Source organism: Dreissena polymorpha, chromosome 10 (genome assembly GCF_020536995.1).
Source record: "Dreissena polymorpha isolate Duluth1 chromosome 10, UMN_Dpol_1.0, whole genome shotgun sequence".
Lineage (NCBI taxonomy): Eukaryota > Metazoa > Mollusca > Bivalvia > Myida > Dreissenidae > Dreissena > Dreissena polymorpha.
Window position 1 is genome coordinate 69,225,982 of NC_068364.1, and position 25,126 is coordinate 69,251,107.

The 25,126-nt window shown below is 35.5% G+C and overlaps 1 protein-coding gene across 1 annotated transcript; it reads left to right on the forward strand.

The window, feature by feature from the left end:
* The first annotated feature begins 2,845 nt into the window (after nt 1-2,845).
* On the forward strand, nt 2,846-23,452 carry LOC127849215 (uncharacterized). The gene is made up of 8 exons (XM_052381935.1): nt 2,846-2,906; nt 7,147-7,446; nt 8,505-8,666; nt 16,667-16,828; nt 17,174-17,400; nt 21,097-21,271; nt 21,566-21,596; nt 22,306-23,452. The coding sequence occupies exons 1-8, from the start codon at nt 2,846-2,848 to the stop codon at nt 23,450-23,452; spliced, it is 2,265 nt and encodes a 754-aa protein (XP_052237895.1).
* Nucleotides 23,453-25,126: the final 1,674 nt, after the last annotated feature.

Sequence of the window (25,126 nt, forward strand, 5' to 3'; positions counted from 1 at the left end):
CGCGCAGACTGAATATATATATTGTCCTTGATGTATATGCATCGCCGTTACAGAAAACAATATTTTGAAAAAAAACGAGTTTAATATATATTTAACCTGAACATTCTTGTATCCGATGCATATTCACAGTTGATTATTATGTTCGATGAAATTAAACCAAACTTTTTGGTTAATAATGGGCTGTAATTGACACCGGTTATTTAAAATCTATCATAGTACCAGAATCAAATACATCATTTTATTTACAAATATATTTACAACTAGTTACAAATGAATATGTATTACTTAATCTTGTATTTCAATAATAATTACTATCTAACTTAATAAGGTTTATTTGTCAGTAGTAATGAAGTAATCCCGGTTACTTAGTGCTGACACGACGCAAATGGATATTAAACCCAAATAAGTTGCGTCATGCAAAAACGGTTCTCATGCCAAAAGCATTTCGACTGTCTTGTCCGGAGCTACCTTTTATCCCATTTAAGTAACGCAAGATTGTTTGGTCTTTAAAGCGGACTTTATAGCGCCTCAATTAACTGCTTGAATGCACATGTGCTATTGGGTTAAGCTGGTCGCATGTGGGAGAATACTTATTTTTGCACAACGCATTTATGCATTTGATTGTATTATTTTATTTGGTCATATCATTTAGAAAACATATTGTCAAATGCAGGCATTACACGTGGAAATATTACTCAGTGCATAGCACACCGTGCGCCAAACATAAATTTTAATTCCAGTCACCGATAAAATTTACAGAGGGAATACCAAGCGGACCAGCACAGTGTTCATGTATGTATCGCATGGTCTCTTTATTATGAAATCTAAACTTAGGTAGAATATTTTGAAATATTTCAATTCGAATATGTCTACTTATTTAAAAACATCACTTTGTGCATCGCTTTTGATACGTGATACTACAGTTTATAACATAATACTTTGATAAAACAGTATGTATACATGAATGTCTCTTTAAAACAGTCATTAATTTAAGGTTAGTGTCCAGCTACCATTATAATAGTGGACAGAACACACAAAACAACTCTAAACGTAGAAAAAATAGTAACTCTAAACGAGTTATGTTGTATCAACTTATTGAATACGTGTTTCTTGTTTTACGGACAATCTATTTGTATCTGAACACAGTTTTTCCATTCTTGCTACAATCAATTATTAAGGTCGTGAATCTTCAGCTGTGATTGTTGTCTAGTTGGAACGAGTTCGTCCATCGATGCATGATCACAAATATATTGGTCATGACGCGGTCGATCGTTACAGAAATTTACTTGTTTTCACTGACTGGCAAATGACATTTATCGGAGTAATAAAACACACATAATGTCGCAATTTCAGCACGGAATTATTACTCATTCTTCGTAAGTGGTTTTGCATCGGTCAAAAGTATGTCAATTAAGGTCAGGAAAGATTACATCAAACTATCTACCGTTATTTACGCGTTTTAAAGATATGTTTATTGTCGAAGTTTTGTATAAGTACATATAATTAGTTTGTTCGTGAAGTGCATTTTATTATGTGTATGCAATACGAAATTCAGTGCATGATATTCACTATATTACACACAGTCGATTATATTGTATCCCAACGACAATTGGTGTACGGATATTTAAAGATTGTGTTTGTTTGAGACCATTGCGGCATTTGTCAAACGAATGAAATACAAGTAAAGTAATATACATAGTTCAATATCAGCTTTGTTAGTATCGTCATTATTTGTGTACCCTGGTATATGAATCTAAAAGTGTGTGTTTACCAACTAACACTCCAGCGACACAGCCTAGTTACCCCTTTAAACCAATATACGCACGCGTGATATAATTTGTAAAACGGTTTGATGTTTAGGTCTTAAACGTGTTTAATTGAAGTCGTTAAACGGCATAATACAATTCCTAAAAGTGATGTAAATTGTTCGTAACAATTAACAAATATTAGTCGCAAAAATGTATGATATGCGTATTTTAAAGCGAGAGTATACGATTTTGTCAAATAAATATAAATGCATATAAAATGTGTAAAAAATATATTAAACATATATTTCAGTATAAATTAAAACAAAATTTAAGGGGAACATTTGTTGAAAAATGCGAAATAAGCCAGATTTTTAATTCTGAAATCAAAAATGTCTGTACAGTCGAATTCGCCAGCATGTAAATCATTCAGGTACGATGTGAATCTAAATTTAGTTTAACGGTTCATTTTAAATTACTGCAACGATATATATTCATACGATATATAGTTTTAATTAAGATATAGAGTTACAATCTATATTATTACACACGAACACTACGTCTGATCCTAATAAAAAGATGAATGTTTCGGTTATTGTAGGAAAATATGTACTAAATATCTTCGTCACAATCGGCTCGGGACGCTTATTTGTTTTTGCATTTTATGAAATTCGTCTTCAATGTATAGTGTTTTTTTCCTATTTTGTGTTATTGTAGCATATTTGTATCAACATTTTACAATTTAACACATATGAAATATGCGTATAATCTCGCTTTAAGTATGTGTGTGTTTCAGATATGCAGTTTTTTATCGTGTATTTATTCATTTTGTTCATTTAAAAAAACTAACTTACATAGTTCACATTTTAACGACATTGCAAACATATAGGCAATATCCTTTAACGTGTATTTAAGTAAATAAACCCATAGTAAAGCAAATACACGTTTAATTTAAAGAATAAAGAGCGAGACAAATTTATTAAACGCGCGATTTCAATGTCGGGACATTTTTAATTAAGATATAGAGTTACAATCTATATTATTAATTAGTTTCAATATTTATCCTCAGTGTAAGTGCCACGTGGCAGACCGGAAGTGCCATGTCTGCTCTACAATACCTTAAGACAGGGGCCCTGCTCGCCACCATCGCACATGTCACAGGTGGGTTGATCGTTTGTTTTGCAATTATTTTACTACGGCAGAAGTTAAGTCATATAACCCCGGGCGTTTTAGAAACTATACACGACTTTACTTTCAATACTGTATCCGCGTAATCCCAACATGTCTGTTATAATAAACAAATTATACATATTTTTTCCGTTCTATACATTTTATTGACCTCGTCAATAGGTATGTTGGGGTCGAGGGCATCCCCCTCCATAGCATTCAGGAAAACACTTGTATTACCTATCGTTTTATCTGGATTATAAAATAATGGGTTTGTAATATAAACTTTATATAAAATGATTCCGCTATGCGAAAATGAACAAATGATTTTAGAGTGTCCTTCCAAAAAGTATTGCTTGTTTTGTATTAGATTTTCCGGATAGTGAACACCACACTTGTAAAGTTTTTGGGTATATACATTTTGTATTTTCATTTTTGCAATGTTTATCCATTTTCTATTTCCCGTAATGAAGCGTCGTATCCAGGAACATTGCAGAGCAATTATAACAAACAGATGCCAATCATATTAAGACCCCCTTCATTAATTCTTTAATTAGTATATTTTTGTTAATTTTAGAAATCCCATTCCACACAAAGTTTTAAAAAATCCTTAAGTTCTATCAACATTCTATGTGATGGATTGGGAAGTGAAAGTGGGTAAGGACTGGCAAAACAATGGATTAAATGACTTGTATCCTACCAATTGGAGTTAATATTCTTCTTAACCAGCTTTTTAGAAGTGCTTTAACTCTAAACACTTTATCATTGTAATTAAGGCTGATCATCTTGTTGAGATCAACATGGAAAGTTAAGCCAATCATTTCGAAAGTCTGCTGATTCCATATTAATTTCCATCTAGTTTTGATACTTTCACTACAAAATTTATTTTTCCTATCCAAACCACTTTTGTTTTGTCGAAACCAGGGCACAATGTGAAAAGCGACAATTCGTTTAAGGTTTCATTAAGGGATTCTGCAGAGCCATCCATGAGAATAGATGTGTCATCAGCAAATTGCGATAGCTTATATTCAGTATTTTTGATTGTTATTCCTTTTATTTTCGGATTTGCCCTGACTCTAAGGGACCATATTTCGTCACGTAAAATACAAATATAACAACTGAGGGGATCACCCTGACGACAGCCACGTTGTATTTGAAAAAACCCTCAGATAAACGACCCGCATTGCGTTTGGCTGAGAGGCCATCCTCATATAGAACATTAAACCATTTTCCAATGTCAGGACCAAAAATTAAAGTGATATTATGGGCATTTTGCACTGTTGAACTGAGCTGAAATGAATTAACAGGTCAAAAGAGTTAGTTAAACTGTGGTTACTGATCAATTATCTGCAACTCATCTTGCTACCAGTTGTTTATAAAAATAGATTTTATATCCAATATTCTTACGTGAACCATCCAGTCCTGTAAGCCGAACTGATCCGTAAAAAATTGTGTCTTTGTGTCGTATGAACGAATCTGCACTAAAACTTAATTTAGGTTCAAATCGTACATGCATGATCAGTTGTCAAACGAAAGTACGGCTGATATTCAAATGCATTGTTTTTCTCTTTCCGGGATATTGTTTTATTATGTTGATTCTGCATTAACAAATTTAAGTGTATATGAAGTGAAAACACCAAAAATAAACAACGGTTGCGATAGACACCTATAAACTGTTATATGCCCATAATATCACTTTAAATGAGGAGAGTGTTTTGTTAACGAACGTCCATGACAAGAATTCGAATGCCTTTTCACAATCTATTAGAAGGAATATTATTTTCCTAAGTGTAATACAAAATGTCATAGATTAGTCTAGTATTTTCACTTATGCACTTGCCTTTAATAAAACCAGTTTGACCAGTATCAATGAGCTTGTTGATATATTTTTTATGCTCCCCGAAATATTTTCGGTGGAACATATAGAACTAGTTGTAGTTCCTTCCTTCCTTCCTTCCTTCCTTCCTTCCTTCCTTCCTTCCTTCCTTCCTTCCTTCCTTCCTTCCTTCCTTCCTTCCTTCCTTCCTTCCTTCCTTCCTTCCTTCCTTCCTTCCTTCCTTCCTTCCTTCCTTCCTTCCTTCCTTCCTTCCTTCCTTCCTTCCTTCCTTCCTTCCATCCATCACACTTGTGTTACAGTTTCTCATAGAACCTTCAATACTTTACCGATCTCTTTCATATTTGGCTTGTAGGTACTTTGCATGGACCTCTACCTTTTGATGATGTTTGAGGTCACTGGGTCAAGGTCAAAGTCACCGAGGCTTATAATAGATTTTTCCGTCACAAGTTTGTTACAGTTTCTCATAGCACCTTCAATTCTTTACTGATCTCTTTCATATTTGCCATGTAGGTACCTTGCATGGACCTCTACCTTTTGATGAGATTTGAGGTCACTGGGGTTAAGGTGAAGGTCACAGAGGCTAATAATAGATTTAAAAGTAGTTATTAACACATAGATTGACAAAGCGCATCATCGGGGAGCATCCATCAGTTTCACTGATATTCTTGTTTAATCCATTAGCAATACTTCCAGAACCAATTATATAACAATTATATAACAATTATACATCTTAATTTGATAGCATCAACGAAATACTGTTGTTGTTTTTCTTTTTTTTTCTAAAGAACAAGTTTACGCCAATGAGTACATTTGACACTTATTTGCATTTTAATACAAATAATACAAATATTATGTCGTTCATTTTCAAGAACTACTTGTTCTTCACTCTCATTGTAATGTTTCATTCATCTACGTGTTGTTTTTGAAAAATGTATAAGACCGCTTTAAATAACTCACACTATCTCTTTCTGCACAAGTTGTCAATGCTCATATAATAGTAACAACCTTACATAAGTCCGAGGTAATGTGATCTCGGTAGAAATACGTTCATGTACGATTACTACACAAGTCAAATGGCAAGTTTGATTCGAACTCACGAGCCCCAGATTGGGACAATAACTCGACCTACGGTTTATTATCGACAAGATATAATATTTATAACATAAAAAGGAGGTTTCAAGGACTTAAGTTGTTTCCTTTTTCTTGTAAAATTATTTTAGACAACCTACACTTGTAAATGTGTTTCAGCTTATTGTTAATACAACTTTTTAAAGGTGAATAAAGTTATCGATGTGTTACCTCTTATATTAAGATCAAAACTGAAACTACTGCAAGTACTGAAACTACTGCAAGTAGTGGATATTTGTTTCATCAAACAATACAAACTGAAACTACTGCAAGTAGTGGATATTTGTTTCATCAAATAATACAAACTGAAACTACTGCAAGTAGTGGAGATTTAATTCATCAAACAATACAAACTGAAACTACTGCAAGTAGTGGCGATTTGTTTCATCAAACAATACAAACTGAAACTACTGCAAGTAGTGGAGATTTGTTTACTCAAACAATACTAACTGAAACTATTGCAAGAAGTGGAGATTTGTTTCATCAAACAAAATAAACTGAAACTACTGCAAGTAGTGGAGATTTGTTTCACCAAACAATACAAACTGAAACTACTTTAAGTAGTGGAGATTTGTTTCATCAAACAATACAAACATATTCTTTTTTTATTTCATATTTTCATTTTTCAGAATATTTCATATTCTGAAAACTTAGTTAAATAAAAACGAGAGGGTAAACACATAGCTGGTAACATGTTTTGTATTAAACTGAGTTAATCCGAATGTTGTATATTATTCACAAAGTTGTCGTCGTTTTGAAAGCTATACCTAAGATGCATTTCATTTAAGAAGTAATTAACCCGAAATAAATATAAATTTAGTGAACACACACAATCAGTAATTTCCAACGTCAAAAATAAACGAAACTTTTTGCACAAAGAAACCCCTATACCCGTATCTTTTATTAAAGGGCATTCTAAGCTGAATCGATTTAAGCAATAAAACTATATGTCATGTACAAACTATAAAATAATTTGACACAAATCAAAATCGACTGCTTTTGCACCTTCTTTTTTACCGGCCGTTTTTTAGTCGAATGAAACTTTTTTCAGTGCAATTTTCTCCTATAGTCTCTTACTTTTTTATATTTCAGCGATTTAGAAGTGAACAACTAATAATGCCCTATCTCTGTCTCCATCAGATAAATCCAGAACAATAGTATAAAGTGTTAAACTTGCCTTCGAGTAAACTATGGGTTTTTTAAGAGAGTACGGCCCTACATGACTCAATTATTTAGTAAACGGTAACCTTTACTTTCGTTTTGCTTTAGGCTACACTGTATCTGTAAAGCAAGGCGACGACGCAGTTCTCTCCCTTCCACGTATAGAATTGTGTGGCCAGTACACGCTTCTGGACCCTCTGCTTCGTCCAGTGGTAGTATTGGAAAGTGGGAGCGTTGCCAACCCCATCGGGTCCTACGCAAACAGGGTGAAGATTGAACCGACGTCGGATGGTTTCCGGTTTATGTTGCGTAACTTGACGTTACAAGATGCGGGGAATTATAAACTCGCGACATCTTCATTGACTACATTGGAATGTATAAATCAGTCATACGACATTTCTGTCTCAGGTAACGTCAGTTGGTGAAAAATCGTTTTAATGAGAATAATTTTATAATAAGCGCTGTACATAACGGTGCATGTAGGCATCATACACGACTTATATTGCGCTTGTATTGTACTTGTAAATGTCTTTGGTGTTGTAATTGCAAACTATTGCTGTTATAAAATATGTGAGCAGTAGAATAATTAAAAAGAAACATAGTCGGGCGTCTCTTATAGATGACAATTTTCGATGCACTTACTGACATATCAACACTTCTCATTACATTTTTCCTTTCGCTATTTTGGCTTAAAAGATATGGCACAATTGTAATCATTTGCATAAATTGTATGTCTTTTAAGACAATATTTCAGTGTAGAGTTTAAAGGGATCTTTTCACGGTTTGGTAAATTGACGAAATTGAAAAAAATCGTTTCAGATTCGCAAATGTTCGATTTAGTTATGATATTTGTGAGAAAACAGTATTACTGAACATTTGCCATGGTCTAATATAGCCATTATATGCATTATTTGACGATTTAAAAACCTTTAAATTATAAAGCGTTGCAACGCGAAACGATAGAATAATTTGGAGAGTTCTGTTGTTGTCGTTTAAATTTGTGAAACTACGAAGATTGCTTACATAACGTATAAAATACGAATCTTATGTATACTTGGCAGGATAGCTCAGTTGGCTAATGCGTTTTTACTTCAGGATTCTGGGGGTCACTGGTTCGAGACCAGCTGCGGGCTACTTTTTTTCCTTTTTAAAATTTCTTTTTTTCTTTTTTACTGCAGCTTTTTAAATTTAATGTTTACATTTATCAATATAAAGCATTAAATGACAAACGTCAAAACATGCCAAAATCTGTGAAAAGGCCCCTTTAATTTGTGAGATCCAATGTGTGCGTGTCTAGTTTGTTTATAAGAACACGAAATAATAAATAAATAATTATTATAAAAACACAGGGATGATGTTCAACACATATCAAACACAGTCTCCGCAACCATGAACATGCATGATATACTAGAAACTCCAAAAACTTTGAACGCAAATTCAAATTTAGTTGTTGATATCTGTCACAGGCGAGTCGTTCACCACGTGGAGTAGTTGGTCGGACTGTTCAGTGGAGTGTAGCCCGAAGATTTGGCGCACTAGAACACGAAAATGCACCGTTGTCGGTGGGTGTGTCGCCCTTGGTAACACCCAGGAGACTCAGTCGTGTGCTAAGGGGGACAACTGTGGGCGTAAGTATTGTTTCGAATGTTGAGTGCAAAACTGATGTATGAACTAAGAACTTCGGAATAAGATACAGCTGTTTTAAACTCGACCAAATTCCTACGTGTTGTGGTCAGAACGAAACAAACACAAATAAGTATGATGCATGTAGTGATTTCAAGTTATAACCGAATGAGATACCATGACCATAAAACGTGTTATTTGAAGTGCTTTCATATACTCTTGTTTAAAGTTATTTATTGTTACAAATCGATTGCGGCTTATTTGCACGAATACATTCACATGTCATAATCATCGTCAAAAGTTTATAAATCGATAAACAATCAACATGTGAATGACCGTAATAAGTGCGTTTGCTCGGCGCGGAAACATGAAGCAAACAATAAGTCTAGTGGTAAAGGTGTTTTATTTCTAACTTAAAACGTACTGTTTTCAAGACTGTGCTAGAGTTATCTCAATGAATCTAACCGATGTTTATTTACATGAGTACTTTTGGTGCGCTACACTACGTCTAGCGCGATTTCTGAAAGTATTTGTCACGCTTGGCTGAATCACGGTGATGCCTGGTGGAAGGCAGAAATCGCGCTAGACGTAATGTATTTAAACCATATTTTGTTTGCTTACTTAAGGCATACAGACAAACTGAAAAACACACACACAGAGACGGACGGACACATATTTTATTTTGTTATTTACAACAGTAATTAGTTTCCATACTAAAATAATATTTTATTTCACGCAAACAAGTATAACAACATAGCAATATACACCTTATAACTGTCACTCATTACTGGTGAAATTTACATACACATGGGTAAGTATAAAATATACGGTGTTTTTTTAATCAATAGTGTTACACTACTTTATCATGGCGGTCAACAACCATCCAATGTGGGTTCGTGTAGATAATTCATAATAATAAATACGCAATAACAAGGTTCAAACACCTAACGTGTGGTCTAGTTGCCCTATATTGTCGACAGGCTCGCTCAAGCCTAACCTACTAAATCTGGTCTTTCTTAACCCATTTATGCCTAGTGTCTACAAAAAAGGCTTTGGCAAACAGCGTAGACCCAGGTGAGACGCCGCATGATGCGCTGCGCTGCGCTGTTTGATTAATTTATGAATTTCTGTAAGAAATATTCTATATATAGAAATACATATAGTAGACATCCCTAATTTTAGAAATAAATTTATCTAATTTAGAAGGATGGAAGAGTCCACTAGGCATAAATGAGTTAAGACGTTCAGTGTACCATGCACTACAATGCGGGCACTTACAGACCAGTTTGCAAAATGTGTCCATTACTGAAACTGAAATAATCGATTTAATCAAAATTTTAATAACCAACAAAGCTGTTGGTGAAGATTTAATCAGTCATCTTTTTCTTAAGCGTAATTGCGAGTCTATTTCAAAACCGTTATGCCTTTTGTTTAATAAATCACTACAAGAATGCACATTTCCTTCATTATGGAAAATGCAATTGTGATGCCCTTATTCAAAAAGGGTGACTCGAACAAACCTTCAAACTATCGCCCAATCTCTTTATTAAGCTGTTTAGGAAAACTTATGGGGCGTGCTGTATATAAACACTTGTTGATGTATAACCATTTCATTGCACACTATTTAATTTATTGCAAACGATCAGGATTTCTTAGAGGGCACTCAACAGTCTACCAACTCATTGATATATTTGATCAAGTAGCTCGATCTATTGACGACAAGAAACTTAATTGTATGATATTCTGCGATATATCCAAGGTGTTCGACCGTGTTTGGAATCGAGGTCTTTTATTCAAACTTAAACAAAATGGCATAAGTGGAAATATACTACAATGGATAGAGAGTTACTTGTCTAACCGTACCCAAAAAGTATTTGTCGGCTCAGCAAAGTCGCAGTCATTAGCAGTAAATGCCGGTGTACCCCAGGGCTCAGTATTGTTTTTCTTAATTTACGTTAATGATATTGTAGAAAACCTTTTAAGTATTACCCGACTGTTTGCTGATGATACTTCATTATCATGTACCACATCTGTATTAGCTGATCTCGAGGGTATTTTAAATCATGATCTATGACTAATTAACGTATGGGCAAAGCGTTGGCTTGTTGATTTTAATCACTGTCAACTGGGTCATGCGAGTTGTGTATCGTGTTATTTCCTAAAAGTTGACCCAGCATTTGTATAAATATTGCAAGACATATACATTTCCAGAAAGGAAATTCATTTCTGCGTTGAATAAGACCAAGATCGTGAAAATCGCTGCACAATTGATGAAGATATGAGTTCAAAGCGATGCACCCCGTTTTGGGGTGATTTTGAGTTGCATACCTTGTTATATATATATATTTGATAGTGAAATATTTTTTTTCAGAAAAGCTAATTGTTGTTATAATATGATTATTTATCATTCAAAATGATGTTTTCACTAATTAATATCATAGCCACACGCTAACCACCTGTGGTCCCAATTACCTAACTAACCTTCTCCCACCAACAGTTCATGAACAATCCTCTCGTAATCTTAGAAAAGCGGAAGACTATACTATTTTATCAAGAAGAACTTTACTTTATTCGCGCTCGTTTTTACCATCTGGAATTAGTCTATGGAATTCGTTACCTATTGATATACGAAACATTGCCAGTATTTCGAATTTTAAAACTTCATTGAAACAATTATTTAATTTATGCGAAGATAATCCCCAATACTTTTACACTGGGGATAGACACTCATCAATTTTACATGCCCGTTTAAGAAATAACTGCAGCAACCTTAACTCAGACTTATTCAATAATCATTTTAAAAAAAACACTCCCCTATGTGCGTGCGGAAATGATGTTGAAAATGTTGAGCATTACTTCTTTCGTTGCCATACATACCATTTGCAGCGAATAGCTCTATTTACTGCGTTAAGATCGTTTCATCCCCTTAATTGTGAGATGCTCCTTTATGGTAAGCCTTCTCTAAATAATGAAAACAACACCATCATTTTTAATGAAGTTAAAAAATATATTACTACGACAAAGCGATGTATTACTTAGATAACTCTTTTTTTTACATTTTGCTGGACAGGACTTATAACTTATTACTTATTACTATATTACTATCTTCAGTACTATCAATATTAATATCCTTCATTGTATAAGATATCTGTATATTTATATATATCTATAACTGTGTCTTCACACCCCTCTTCACACCTACTTGAACGTGGTTTTGTATTTCTGAATGTGGGACAATCGGGAGGACATCACTCTAAAACGAGACGCCTTATGTGCCGTGTTTTATTTCAATTAACCCAACAAAACTTTTGGCGCGAGGGTCATATAATTAACCCATTTTTGCCTAGTGGACTCTCCCATCATTCTAAATTAGATCAATTTATTTCCAAAATTTGGGTTGTCTAGTATATTTATTTCTATATTTATAATATTTCTTACAGAAATTCCTTTAAGCAAACAGCGCTGACCCAGATGAGACGCCGCATCATGCGGCGTCTCATCTGGGTCTATTTTGTTTGCAAATGACTTTTTACACGCTAGGCATAAAATGGTTTAACCTTTTTAAACAAAAAATGTTTTTCACTGCCTGTTCGTATGCGATGACCCCACTTGTATTATTTGATCATTTTTGCGTACTTTTTATATTGTCTTAAAATATTATGTTGTTTCTCAGTGATTTTCTATCCATAAAAGACCACATTGAATCATAAGTTTTATTTTTTCCGGTGAAGCTGAAGTCTTTGTGCATATATGAGAAATTATCCCTTTGTACGCGACATCATCCCTGTGAACACGACATTATCTCTGTGAACACGACACTATCCATATGTACAAGACATTATTCATGTGTACACGACATTATCCCTGTGTACACGACATTTTCGCTGTATACACGACCTTATCCCTGTGTACACGACACATATTGACTGCATAGAAACAAATCATTATATTTTCATTGAAAAAAATATAACGGTCCTTTTAAAATCTTAATCGGTACATATTCTGGCGTAACTTGACTGTACTTTCCAAATCAAACGGTTGCAAAATGTATGTGCTCAAGGCAAGAGTAATCGTACTACACAAAGTAAATGTATGCGCGAGTTGTCTTCCGTTTCGTTTTGGCGTTGTATGAACATTATGAAATGTCGATGCTTGATCAGTTATGAGGTTTCTATACATTATGAAATTTCTAATAAGGAAGCTGTCAAATGAGCTTTCATATAATATGTTTAAATTCTTTTTAAGTCTGCAAAATATTTTCATGATGCAAAAATAACGCTAGTCCTAATATCCAGTATGTAGCAAATATGATATATCAGATTTATATAAAGACAAGAGGGCTATGATGGCCCTGTATCGCTCAACTGCTGAAAAAAGGCTGAAACAAATATTCTCGGCATGTGCAAATACTTAAATATAGGCCCTATTAAAGCACATGTACACTTTTGCGACCCCTGTGCTAGGTCAAATTTAACCCCAGGGGCGTAATTTGAGCAAACATTGTAGAGGACTACTATATCCTACTACATACAAAATGTGGTAGTCCTAGGTCCTACTGTTAACGACAATACTATTTTAAAAGTTTTCACAAAATAAGCAAGATATAAGCGTATATAATGTTCAATTTTGTGACCTGAGGGTCAGGGTCAAATTTGACCAAAAGGGCATGATTTGAACAAACTTGGTAGAGGACTATAAGATGTTACTGCATACCAAATTTGGTAGCTATAGTCCGAATGGTTTTCAACAAGAAGATGTTTAAAGATTTCACAAAATAGGCGCTTGATAAGCGTTTATTCAATTGTGTGATCCCCGGGGCAGGGTCAAAGTTGACCCCAGAGGCATTACTTGAACAAATTTGGTAGAGGTTTATTAGATGTCAATACATGCCAAATTTGGTAGCCCTACGCCCAATGGTTATGGACAAGAGGATTTTTAAAGTTTTCACAAAATAGGCCCCATATAAGCGTATGTTTATTTTTGTGACCCCCGGGCAGGGTCAAATTTGACCCAAGAGGCATAATTTGAACAAACTTGGTAGAAAACTATTACATGTTACTACATACCAAATTTGGTAGCCCTATGCCTTATGGTTAAGGACAAGAAGATTTTTAAAGTTTTCACAAAATAGGCACTGTATAAGCATATAATTGATTTTGTGGCGCCAGGGCAGGGTCAAATTGACCCCTGGGGCATTATTTGAAAAAACTAAGTAGAGGACTATACAACGTCACTACATACCAAATTGTGTAGCCCTAGGCTTAATGGTTATGGACAAGAAATTTTATAAAGATTTCACAAAATAGGCATTATATAAGCATATGTTCAATTTTGTGACCCCCGGAGCAGGGTCATATTTGACCCTAGGGATAAAATTTGAACAAATTTGGAAAAGGACTATTAGATGTCACTATATACCAAATTTGACCCTAGGCCGGATGGTTATTGACAAGAAGTTTTTGAAGTTTTCACAAAATAGGCCTTATATAAGCATATGTTCAATTTTTGACCCCCAGGAGCAGGGTCAAATTTGACCCCAGGGGCATAATTTGAACAAACTTGGTAGAGAACTATAAGATGTCATTACATACCAAATTTGGTAGCCCAAGGCCCAATGTTTATGGACAAGTAGATTTTTCAAGTTTTCACAAAATAGGCTCCATTTAAGCGTATGTTCAATTTTGTGACCCCCAGGGCAGGGTCAAATTTGACCTCAGGGGCATAATTTGAACAAACTTGATAGAGGACTATAAGATGTCACTACATACCAAATTTGGTAGGCCAAGGCCCAATGAATATGGATAATAAGTTTTTTAAAGTTTTCACAAAATAAGCCCGTTATAAGCATATATTCAATTTTATGACCCCTGGGGCAGTTTCAAATTTGACCCCAGGGGTATAATTTGAGCAAATTAAGAAGAGAACTATTATATGTTAGTACATACCAAATTTGGTAGCCCTATGCCATACGGTTATGGACAAGAAGTTTTTAAACTTTTCCCACAATAGGCCATATATAAGCATATGTTCAATTTTGTGACTCTCGGGGCAGGGTCAAACTTGACCCCAGGGGCATAATTTGAACAAACTTGGTAGAGGACTATAAGATGTCACTACATACCAAATTTGGTAGCCCAAGCCCCAACGGTTATGGGCAAGAAGCAAGAATATGTTTTAAAGTTTTCACAAAATAAGCCCTTTATAAGCATATATTCAATTCTGTGACCCCCGGGGAAGTTTCAAATTTGACCCCAGGGGCATAATTTGAACAAACTAACAAGAGAACTATTACATGTCAATACATACCAATTTTTGGTAACCCTATGCCATACAGTTATGGACAAGAATATTTTTGAGGTTTTCACAAAATAGGCCTTATTTAAGCCTATGTTCAATTGTGTGACCATCGGGGCAGGGTCAAACTTGATCCAAGGGGCATAATTTGAACAAACTTCGTAGAGGATTATAAGATGTCACTACATGCCAAATTTGGTAGCGTTAGTCCCAATGGATATGGACAAGAAGTTTTTAAAGTTTTTACAAAATAAGCACTTTATAAGCATATGTTCAATTCTGTGACCCCCGGGGCAGTTTCAAATTTGACCCCAGGGGCATAATTTGAACAAACTAACAAGAGAACTATTACATGTCACTTCATACCAAACTTGGTAGCCCTATGCCTTACTGTTATGGACTCGAAGATTTTTAAAGTTTTCACAAAAAGGCCTCATATAAGCATATGTTCAATTTTGTGACTCTTGGGGCAGGGTCAAACTTGACCCCAGGGGCATAGTTTCAATAAACTTTGTAGAGGACTATAAGATGCCACTACCTAAATTTGGTAGCCCTAGGCCCAATGGTTATGGACGAGAAGATTTTGAAGTTTTCACAAAAAGGCCTTATATAAGCATATGTTCAATTGTATGACCCTCGGGGCAGGGTCAAACTTGACCCCGGGGGCATAGTTTCAACAAACTTGGTAAAGGACTATAAGATTAAGATTCCACTACATGCTAAATTTGGTAGCCATAGGCCCAATGGTTATGGACGAGAAGTTTTTTAAGTTTTCACAAAATAGACCCTATATAAGCATATGTTCAATTTTGTGACCCCCGTGGCAGGGTCATATTTGACCCCAGGGGCATAATTTGAACAAATTTGGTAGAGGACTATTAGATGTCTCTTTATGCCAAATTTGATAGCCCTAGGCCCAATGGTTATCGACGAGATTTTTTTTTAAAGCTTAAATTTAAAAGAGGTTCACCCCAAGAATATTCCTGAGAAATTTCATCAGAATTAGAACAGTAGTTTAGGAGAAGAAGATGTTTAAAGGAAAAGTTAACGCACGGACGCACGCACGGACGCACGCACGGACGGACGCATTCACGACGGACACAGGGCCATGACATAAGCCCCGCTGGCCTTTGGCCAGTGGAGCTAAAAATAAAATATAATTCTCTGGAAAACCGGACTTAATGCATGTGTGTACAGACACGCGAAAATCCAGCCTTGGTGGAGAGTGACCTTTCAGTGATCTTGGACGATACGAACACGTATTAAGCCCTGTTTTCCCGGATACCGGCTATTTATATTAATGTTTATGGAGCGCAGTTGTGCTTCTTTATTCAATAAGAAGCATTAAGGCTATGCTGCCTCATTACGCCTATAGATATTGTCTTGCAATCCTTTTTTGTATTTCCATTTATTCAAGTAAAATATTCTGTTTAACATCCACAAAATCAGCATATTGGTTTAACGATATTTATTTATTAATATAATAAGTTAAGCGCATCTGTATAACTCTGTCGTTTGAAAAAAAGTAATTTAAAACCTATCTCGATTTCATTTGTAATTTAAAGGTTGACTAAAATAAATTGCACTGCAAGAGTTAATTACAAGAATATTAGCTATACGACTTAAAATATCTAAACCCGTGACTCTTTTGTTTGTATTACTGTTACATTAAAAAGTATCTTTAAAAACAATATACGAATTTCGCCCATAGACTGGAGCGCGTGGGGTCAGTGGGGCGAGTGCAGCGCCAAGTGTGGCAAGGGATTCCAGGTCCGCAAGAGGGCGTGTGTGAGCGAGAGTGCCGTGCTTGTGAAGAGCTCGCTGTGTCACGGTAACCCTACCCACTCTCAGATGTGTCTCACAGTATGCGAAGGTGAGCATCGAGTACTTGATTCTCATTTGTCATGTCGTCATTGTTGTTTATTTAAATTTGGAGCACGTCTTGTATATTGTGGTCAAAGCTATCGTATCACGTCGTCGCTACAGTACGTGTATTGTTTTTAAGTATTTTAACAAACGTGAACGTTGAACATTTTTTGTCTTTACTGAATTTAATGAATACGCATTACCTTATTGACGATTCAATTAATTAAAACTATTTCATTATGGTAAAACTGTGTTCGCAACGTTAACGATGTTCTTACATTTGGTATTGTTTGTTAATGTCTAGTCAATATCAGGCAAATGTTATCAGCATCTTGTGTCACGTGTCTATCAGTCGTTGGCACGTGGTCCACATGGGGTGAATGGAGCGCATGCTCAACTTCATGTGGAGCCGGCACGAGGTTGAGGACACGTTACTGCTCCCCTGAGACGATGTCACGTGAAGTGACATTGAACTGCACGCGGGGCAACACTACAGAGAAGGAGTCGTGCGTTAGCACGTGCAAAGGTTGGTGCACTTACAATGTGCGTCATTACATTGTTGGAGAGGTGCTCTCTCCTGTAGAATGATTTTTAAAAAGCATCCTATTCGTTTGCTCGCACCTAACACAATTCCGCCCAGTTATTAAAACAATAATATACAATTTGACTTTTTTCTTCTTTAATAACAGTAATCTATGAACATCACAAACTGTAATCGTATGCATGTATTTGTAATTTTAATGCTAGGCACACGTGTAATCCATTTTCTCACAACAGCCAATGTCGGCATGAAGAACTTTACAAACCGCAATACCAGCGCTCTACCATTTGGGATGACGTCAGAAGTGATGACGTCTAAACAAACAAGCGCAGCACCAGTCACCGAAATCGTCCAGAACGTGGTACGAACCAGTCGATGTTGTATCGATTTTCAAGAGTTAAGCCTCTTTGAAATGATTTATTGTGAACAACTCCGTTTCGCCTAATGTGCGTGCTCCATTGAAATTGTAATTAAAAACAACCGTGTTGTTTTAAATATCCAATACACAACCGTGTCTGCATCATGAACTGATGGTAAACCTACCGTAAAGTATTTTATCCCATTTTCACCGCGACATTGACGGTATAACACGTTGTGGAATATACTTGCTTGTATTCAACACTGTGGAATATACCTGTCGCGTGTACGGACTACTTTTTAAATGACGTCATGCGATATACGCTAAAATTAGGTCGATATTGTTTGGTTCATTGATCGAATTTTAAGGTCACCCATTAGAAGAAAATGCGCATATTTTGCAGAAAAACATATATATGACATATTCACCAAAAGAAATGTTGAAATAAAATATGAAATTACACGATTTTTGTTTTGTTATTTTTTTATTTATAACAAAGTCGACAAAACTTAAGCTTCAAAATTATACGACCTTCAACCTTTAAATCTATTCATATGACATAATTTTTCGCCATCCGTAAAATGAATCAGCTGATTGATGGCGTCATAAAATGACATACTTATTGCGTCATTTTCCCCATTTTTGTTGACGATTTATTATAAACGCGACTTATTTCACATGTTTTCTAGATGTACTGTATGTCGACATATCTGAATTGCCAATTGATCACATTTTCCTTATTTCGTGTAATGTGCATTGTTTATAACCCAAGCATATACTTTTGACATCTAACTTAAATATTAAGAATGTACAACAAGCCATACACATATCGCACAGTTCATGAATACTCTGCTATGTTTGCTTTCCCATTTAATTCACGTTAGGCATAGAGCTGTGTAAAGTATAAGATGGTAAAAATAGCACCACACTGGAATTGGGAACGTCCCATTTTGTACAGGGTATTTTCTACTCATTTAACTGTTGTGTACTGGAATGTTTTCCATTCTTTGTGTATTTATATATTAAATTATTTTCTCGTACAATAAGGGCATTTACCATAGATAAATAAAACATTGTGCAAGTTTAAACATAATTATGTTTGTATGCAGAAATCTCCAAATGCAACCGAGTTTACCAACGGCTATTATTAGATAAACTGCTCCGGTTCATTTGCACAGCAGTAATGTAGAGTACATTACGTAGCGTGTGACGAAGAAGAAAGTTTATCGCGTTCGTAAACTCATTTGAATAAAGTGATAGAATGGCATAAGGGTCTTTATTTAACTATGCTAAAATAATTATTAGAAGATTTATTCGGGTTGACAAACGGACTCGAAATATTGCTCGGTTTTCGACCGACTGTGAGTTAACGGCTGGACAGATATTTTTGAAGTTAACTTTTTTTGAAAGGTTGTCCAATGGCCCATAGGAGGATCAAGGGATGCTTTGGATTAAAGCTATTTTTGACATTTTTGCGGCCCGCGAAGACGGGTCTATAATAAAGTCTAGTTAATGACCTTGTTCTGATTCCAATATCAGAGGGTGGGGATTTTTTTTCATGGCTCTTTGTCAATGTTTTTCTCATTAAACATGATTTTATATATTTATTTGAATATATTGGGCTCTTAAAAATATATATATGAAAAATACTATCCTGGGTACGTTAGTTCCACCTGTGATTCCAATATCAGAGGGTGGGGATTTTTTTTCACGGCTCTTTGTCAATTTTTTTTCTCATTAAACATGATTTTATGTATTTATTTGAATATATTGGGCTCTTAAAAAAATAAATAACAAAAAAATACTATCCAGGGTACGTTACTTCCACCTGTGATTTTAACATGGGCGCCATTGATGCATCGGATCACACACGGCATACCCATAACATTATATAAAAAACACGTTCTGCGCGTCCTTAAATTCGTCGTCCGAAGTCGGAAAACGTATTGCCCTGTATATTTTGTCAAATAAAGTGTCAGTCGCTGCAATTGTCTGTTTACTCGTCAAAATTGTCAAGGTCTTCGATAGCTAAAGGAACTTCAGCGTACAGTTTATTTAGTATTGACAGACCTGTACAAAGTCGCGCCAGTCAAAAATCATAAAAAGCGACATTTAAAGTTATGGTTGCCAGAACTAGGTCGTCGATGGTGTACATGTATGTTGACATCGACAGCATTTTGTCAGGAGCAATCGCCGCCATATGGGATTTTGATCATTTTCTTTCGAAAATAAAATGAATTATAGTAAAGTAAAATCTTCTTTTCGCGATCGTAATGTGATAAAATTCGCATACTGCGTAAAATTGAATGTAGGCATATGGTGATATTTTTACTTGTTTTACAGTTTTTGTGTGAATTTTTTAAAGACTATTTTGCGTACCAGAACAAATACATGTGTATCACTACGCATGGTTACATTTGTTAGATTTTAAGCGCTTTTATGACTGAATTAAAATTATTGTTAAGGTTATTAGATCTATTTATGTTAAATGTCACGTTGAAAAAATCAAATGGGATAAATAGAATACTAGGATTAGCGTTGAATACAGAGAGGTTTATGTTGCTCGGCTCGAACACCGAAAGCGCTCGCCAAGGCTCGCGCTTCCGGCGTTCTAAGCCTCGCAACATAAACTTCTCTGTATTCAACGCTAACCTAGTATTCTCTATAAAACAAGCCACAATGGTGTAGAATCGGTTTTGTTATACAATTCGCCGCATGTGTGTCAATAAGGTTTGAATACAGTTTCTGCAATAGATGTAGTTGAATTCAATACATTAATTATCTTTTAAGTAGCTTTAATCTTCAAACTCACTGCATTAGCACTATAAGAAACAGAAAGATGTACATATTTGATGCAAAAAATAAAAAATAAATAATTCCTACCTTCTGTTTCTTATATCGTGCAATAACTTATCACACTTCCGATTTTTGCTGTCCGTCCCCGTCGTACCATTCGAAAGGTCGGGCCCGTAACATGTTCATTAAAAATTAAAATTTTATTCACGGCGACACTATCCCAAGTATTTAAAAAAGTCGAGTTTTAGAATTCAACAGCAAGTTTAGTTGCTAAAAAATCGTAAATGATATATTCTTGGGTAGAATCAATACTTGCTGTCTTTGAGGGATATCTAAAGAACAATGGGGATCGAGCCCGTGAACACCCGATCGATTGGCTGACACCATACCCACTTGTCCATGGCGACCTTCGGTATCATAGGACGTGTATAAGAATGGAGCCAATATCATTTCAAACAGCCTAAGGCTTTCGATGCAATCGAGTTTAAATAAATAGGTTAAAATTTTAAACTTACATAATAAATTGAATACAAACTCGTGTAATAGTCGAATCACTGTAATACCCTTTTCCTGTACACAGACGACCATTATGCCTGACGACGCTGGTTGGAGGGACGACAAGCTCACGGTGGCCATGACGGTAGCAGGAGTCGCGTGCGGTGTCACGGTGTTGGCGGTGGTCGTTGTCGTCAGTGTTCTCAAGTGCTGCCGGAAGGGGGAGCTGCGTCGACCGAGTCTGCCGACGATCAGACCCGGTGAGCGGTTATACTATTTAGTAAAAATGCATATGGTCAAAGTATTTCTAGTACAAATTTTCAAATAAGTTCACTGTTTAAAACTGTCAAGTACAACCAAAAAATGTAAAAACAGTCATCATATACGATAATTCAAAATGACTTTTATATATTTAAATACATTTACAGTATCATATATAGGAGCCACAATGAAGATTTAACATTAATGATAATAATCATAGTTTGTGTGAATAGGAACGTTTTGTTTAACCTATACATCTTGATCATTTATAAAGTACTACTTTCCCTTTGCAGCAAACGAAGCGACCAAACGACGACAAAACACGTAAGGCTTTATATAATTATGAATATTCAGTCCTTATTTAAACATTAACACTTATACTGCGTATTTGCAACGTGAAACATCAACACGTATACTGCTTATTTGCAACGTGAAACATCAACACGTATACTGCTTATTTGCAACGTGAAAGATCAACACGTAATCCGTATACTGCTTATTTGCAACGTGAAACATTAACACTTATACTGCTTATTTGTAACGTGAATCAACGAGACTTATTATGCGTGTTTGCAACGTGAAACATCAACACGTATACTGCTTATTTGCAACGTGAAACATCAACACGTATACTGCTTATTTGCAACGTGAAACATCAACACGTATACTGCTTATTTGCAACTTGAAACATCAACACGTACATGTATACTGCTTATTTGCAACGTGAAACATCAACACGTATACTGCTTATTTGCAACGTGAAACATCAACACTTATATGCTAATTTGCAACATGAAATTCCTCGTCGTTCAGTTGTCAATAAAATCAACCATAAACGATTTCATAAACACTTTAATTTTAGCCGTGAACGTGCATAATCTGATAATGTTGGACTCGAACAGATTTTTCCGTTTTATCATTATTAAGCTCTATATGTTTTTGTCCGGGTGCGTAAAAAATGCTCGAATACGAAGTTCTTATTTTATAGATAAGTATTAAATATGGAGATTATTTTATACATGAATATTTACAGAAAGAATAAATCCCCGGTAACCGTTGACACCATTAACGGTAACGTGTACTCGGAGTTCAATTCTGGGTGGCCTTCCGACGAGTTTGACTCAACGTACGCTTTGGATAATGGGGAATTCGACAAAGAAGACGCCGATGAAATGAGAAACCCAGACAATGAGAATGTTGAAGCTGGTGATAATCTTAGGAACGAAGAAAACGCCATCGTCGACGCAAAACGTATCAGAGCGTTAGGGTCGGCAATTCCAGCGTTTTCTGTTAGGGTTAAAGCCCCTGATGAAAGTGAAGCAATTGGAAGAACGAGATACAATATTGAAATATTGGGTTCAAACGAGTCTGCGCCCGCCGTCTGTGAGCGCTCAGAAACGACGTATGCAACATCTCGCGTTTCGTTCCAGAAGTACTCCGAAGACAGCGGTATTGCGGATAAGTCACGAAACAATTCTTTAGAAGCCGACAAACTCGATCCAGGCGGACAGGAAAGTATGGCGAAGCTAAAAGAAACCGATGATGACGAGGAAGTGGTCGAGAATGTGTTTTACGAGCCACCCGAACTCTGGAGCGTTCACGATGTCAAGCATGCCGATAAAATGGCTTCGCTGAGACGGGAAAGCGAGACCATGTTCCGTGAGGAATTACAGGATTCTGCGAGATCATACAAGTTCAGTGGAAGCACCGGCTTGTATTATGAACCACCGGAGGAAGATCAAGATACGCCTGTAAATGACAGAGGAAATGGCGTAGCAGACGAAGAACATATATACGAAGACGATGAATCAATATACCGTAACTGCGAGACCGCGAATTCTGGAGGTTGGTTAAGTTTTGACCACGATTCGGCGCTGGCCTGGAACGGAGGTAAACAACTTAGCAGTCAATGTAATATTGATAACAAATACGAACATAAGGGAGGCAAAGCTAATTTAAATGAATTTGTGCATGAATCTAATGATCACGAAGAGGAGTCAATATCAAATGTCCACATTCATCCAGACCCCGAAGAGCACATATATGAAAACGGGATGCTTATGGCCAAGACGCTGTACGAGGTGCCTAAGAACAACTTCGGGAGGAATAACGCAGCAGATGGAAGAGGGTCGATCGATAAGCAAAGAATTTACGACGTTCCAAACTTCAATAATCCATAAATTAAGCTATGTAGATACAAGAGATAAACTTAAGGAATCTTCTGCAAAAAGATGACACCAATTTATTTAAGATTGTTTCCATGTATACACAGTAATTTGGTGTAGCATAGTTTTGGTAATAAGAAATGCGATTGTGTCATTCCTTGAAGATTACGATATATGTGTACGAAAGGTATCACTAATAATATGAACACACCTACATATCGTTTAATCATTCGATGGCAAAGATGAAATTCATAAATACATATATTAATTAATAGTTTGAAATTACCTGTGCTTACATTGTTTTTAAATTAATTAAACTTTGTGTATTCTTGGGTATACTGAAAAAATGAGTCGCGTTCTGAGAAAACTGGACATATTGCGTGTGCGTAAATTGTCGTTTTTACAAGATAGTTCTTCTTCCGGTTTGCTCATTGATGATATTATAATTATAGTGTTGCTTTTTGCTGACGATATGGCAATAATATGTACATCGCCCGAAGAAGTACATTCTTATTTGGACCGTTAACTTGAATACTGCTATACCTGGGGTCTGAAGGTAAATATTACTTAAACGAAAATTATGGTTGTCCGGAAACGTGGTCGTCTTTTACCATCAGAACATTGGACATATAATGGTCAACCAATAGACGTTGTCAATGATTTAATTAGTAAGGTACAGTTTTTAATTATACAGGTAACCAAGAATAAGTAGCTGGTAAAGCACTAAAAGCACTATTATATGTTATTCATTAAATGTAAAGAATTTTATTTAAAACCTAAAACGGTATGTAAGTTGTTAGAAGCTTTTGTTGGTTCAATTCTTAACTATGCATGTATGCATGCAACACAAAGGCAGAAGAAATAGAACAAATACATTTAAAATTCTGCAAAAGATTGCTGATTGTTAAACAGAACACTTGTAATGCAGCAGTATATCGGGAGTTGGATCGGCATCCTTTATTTATTAATCGTTTTATTAGAATTGCAAAATACTGGTTGACAATTTCAAATTCTGATATTATTATAAAAGGTGTATATTAACAAGCCCTGCAAGATAGCCATAAGGGGCATATAACTTGGTTAACTAATGTCAAAAGGCTGTTAGACACATGGATTTTCACATGCTTTTGATGAGGTGAATTCGGTCGATGTTTACCTATTTTTACATCAATTTAAATGTAGAGTTATTGATACGTATATCCAGGACTGGCATAGGATTGTCGACAACAGCTCGGTTCTGGACATGTATTGTGTATTTAAACCTATTTTTGTATATGAATATTACCTTGATTATATTCCTAAATCCCTGAGGGCATTCATTACTATATTACGATTGTCAGTGCTTCCACTTAGAATACAGACTGGTAGATATGCTACTCAAAACACCTCAAGAAACGAACGGCATTGTCTATAATGTAACAAATCAGATTTAGAAGATGAGTTCCACTTAACATGTAAATGTACTAAATATATCACTATCAGAAAGAAATATTTATAACCATTTTACTACAATTAACCATCTGTATATCAATTCGACCAATTACTAAATGGTAATAATGGTAATAGCACAAACGAGCTATTATTGGCAAAATATGTTAACCCTTTGCATGCTGGGAAATTTGTCGTCTGCTTAAATGTTGTCTGCTGAATTTCTAAAATAAGCATTTTCTTCGTTTTTTTTTCAAAGAA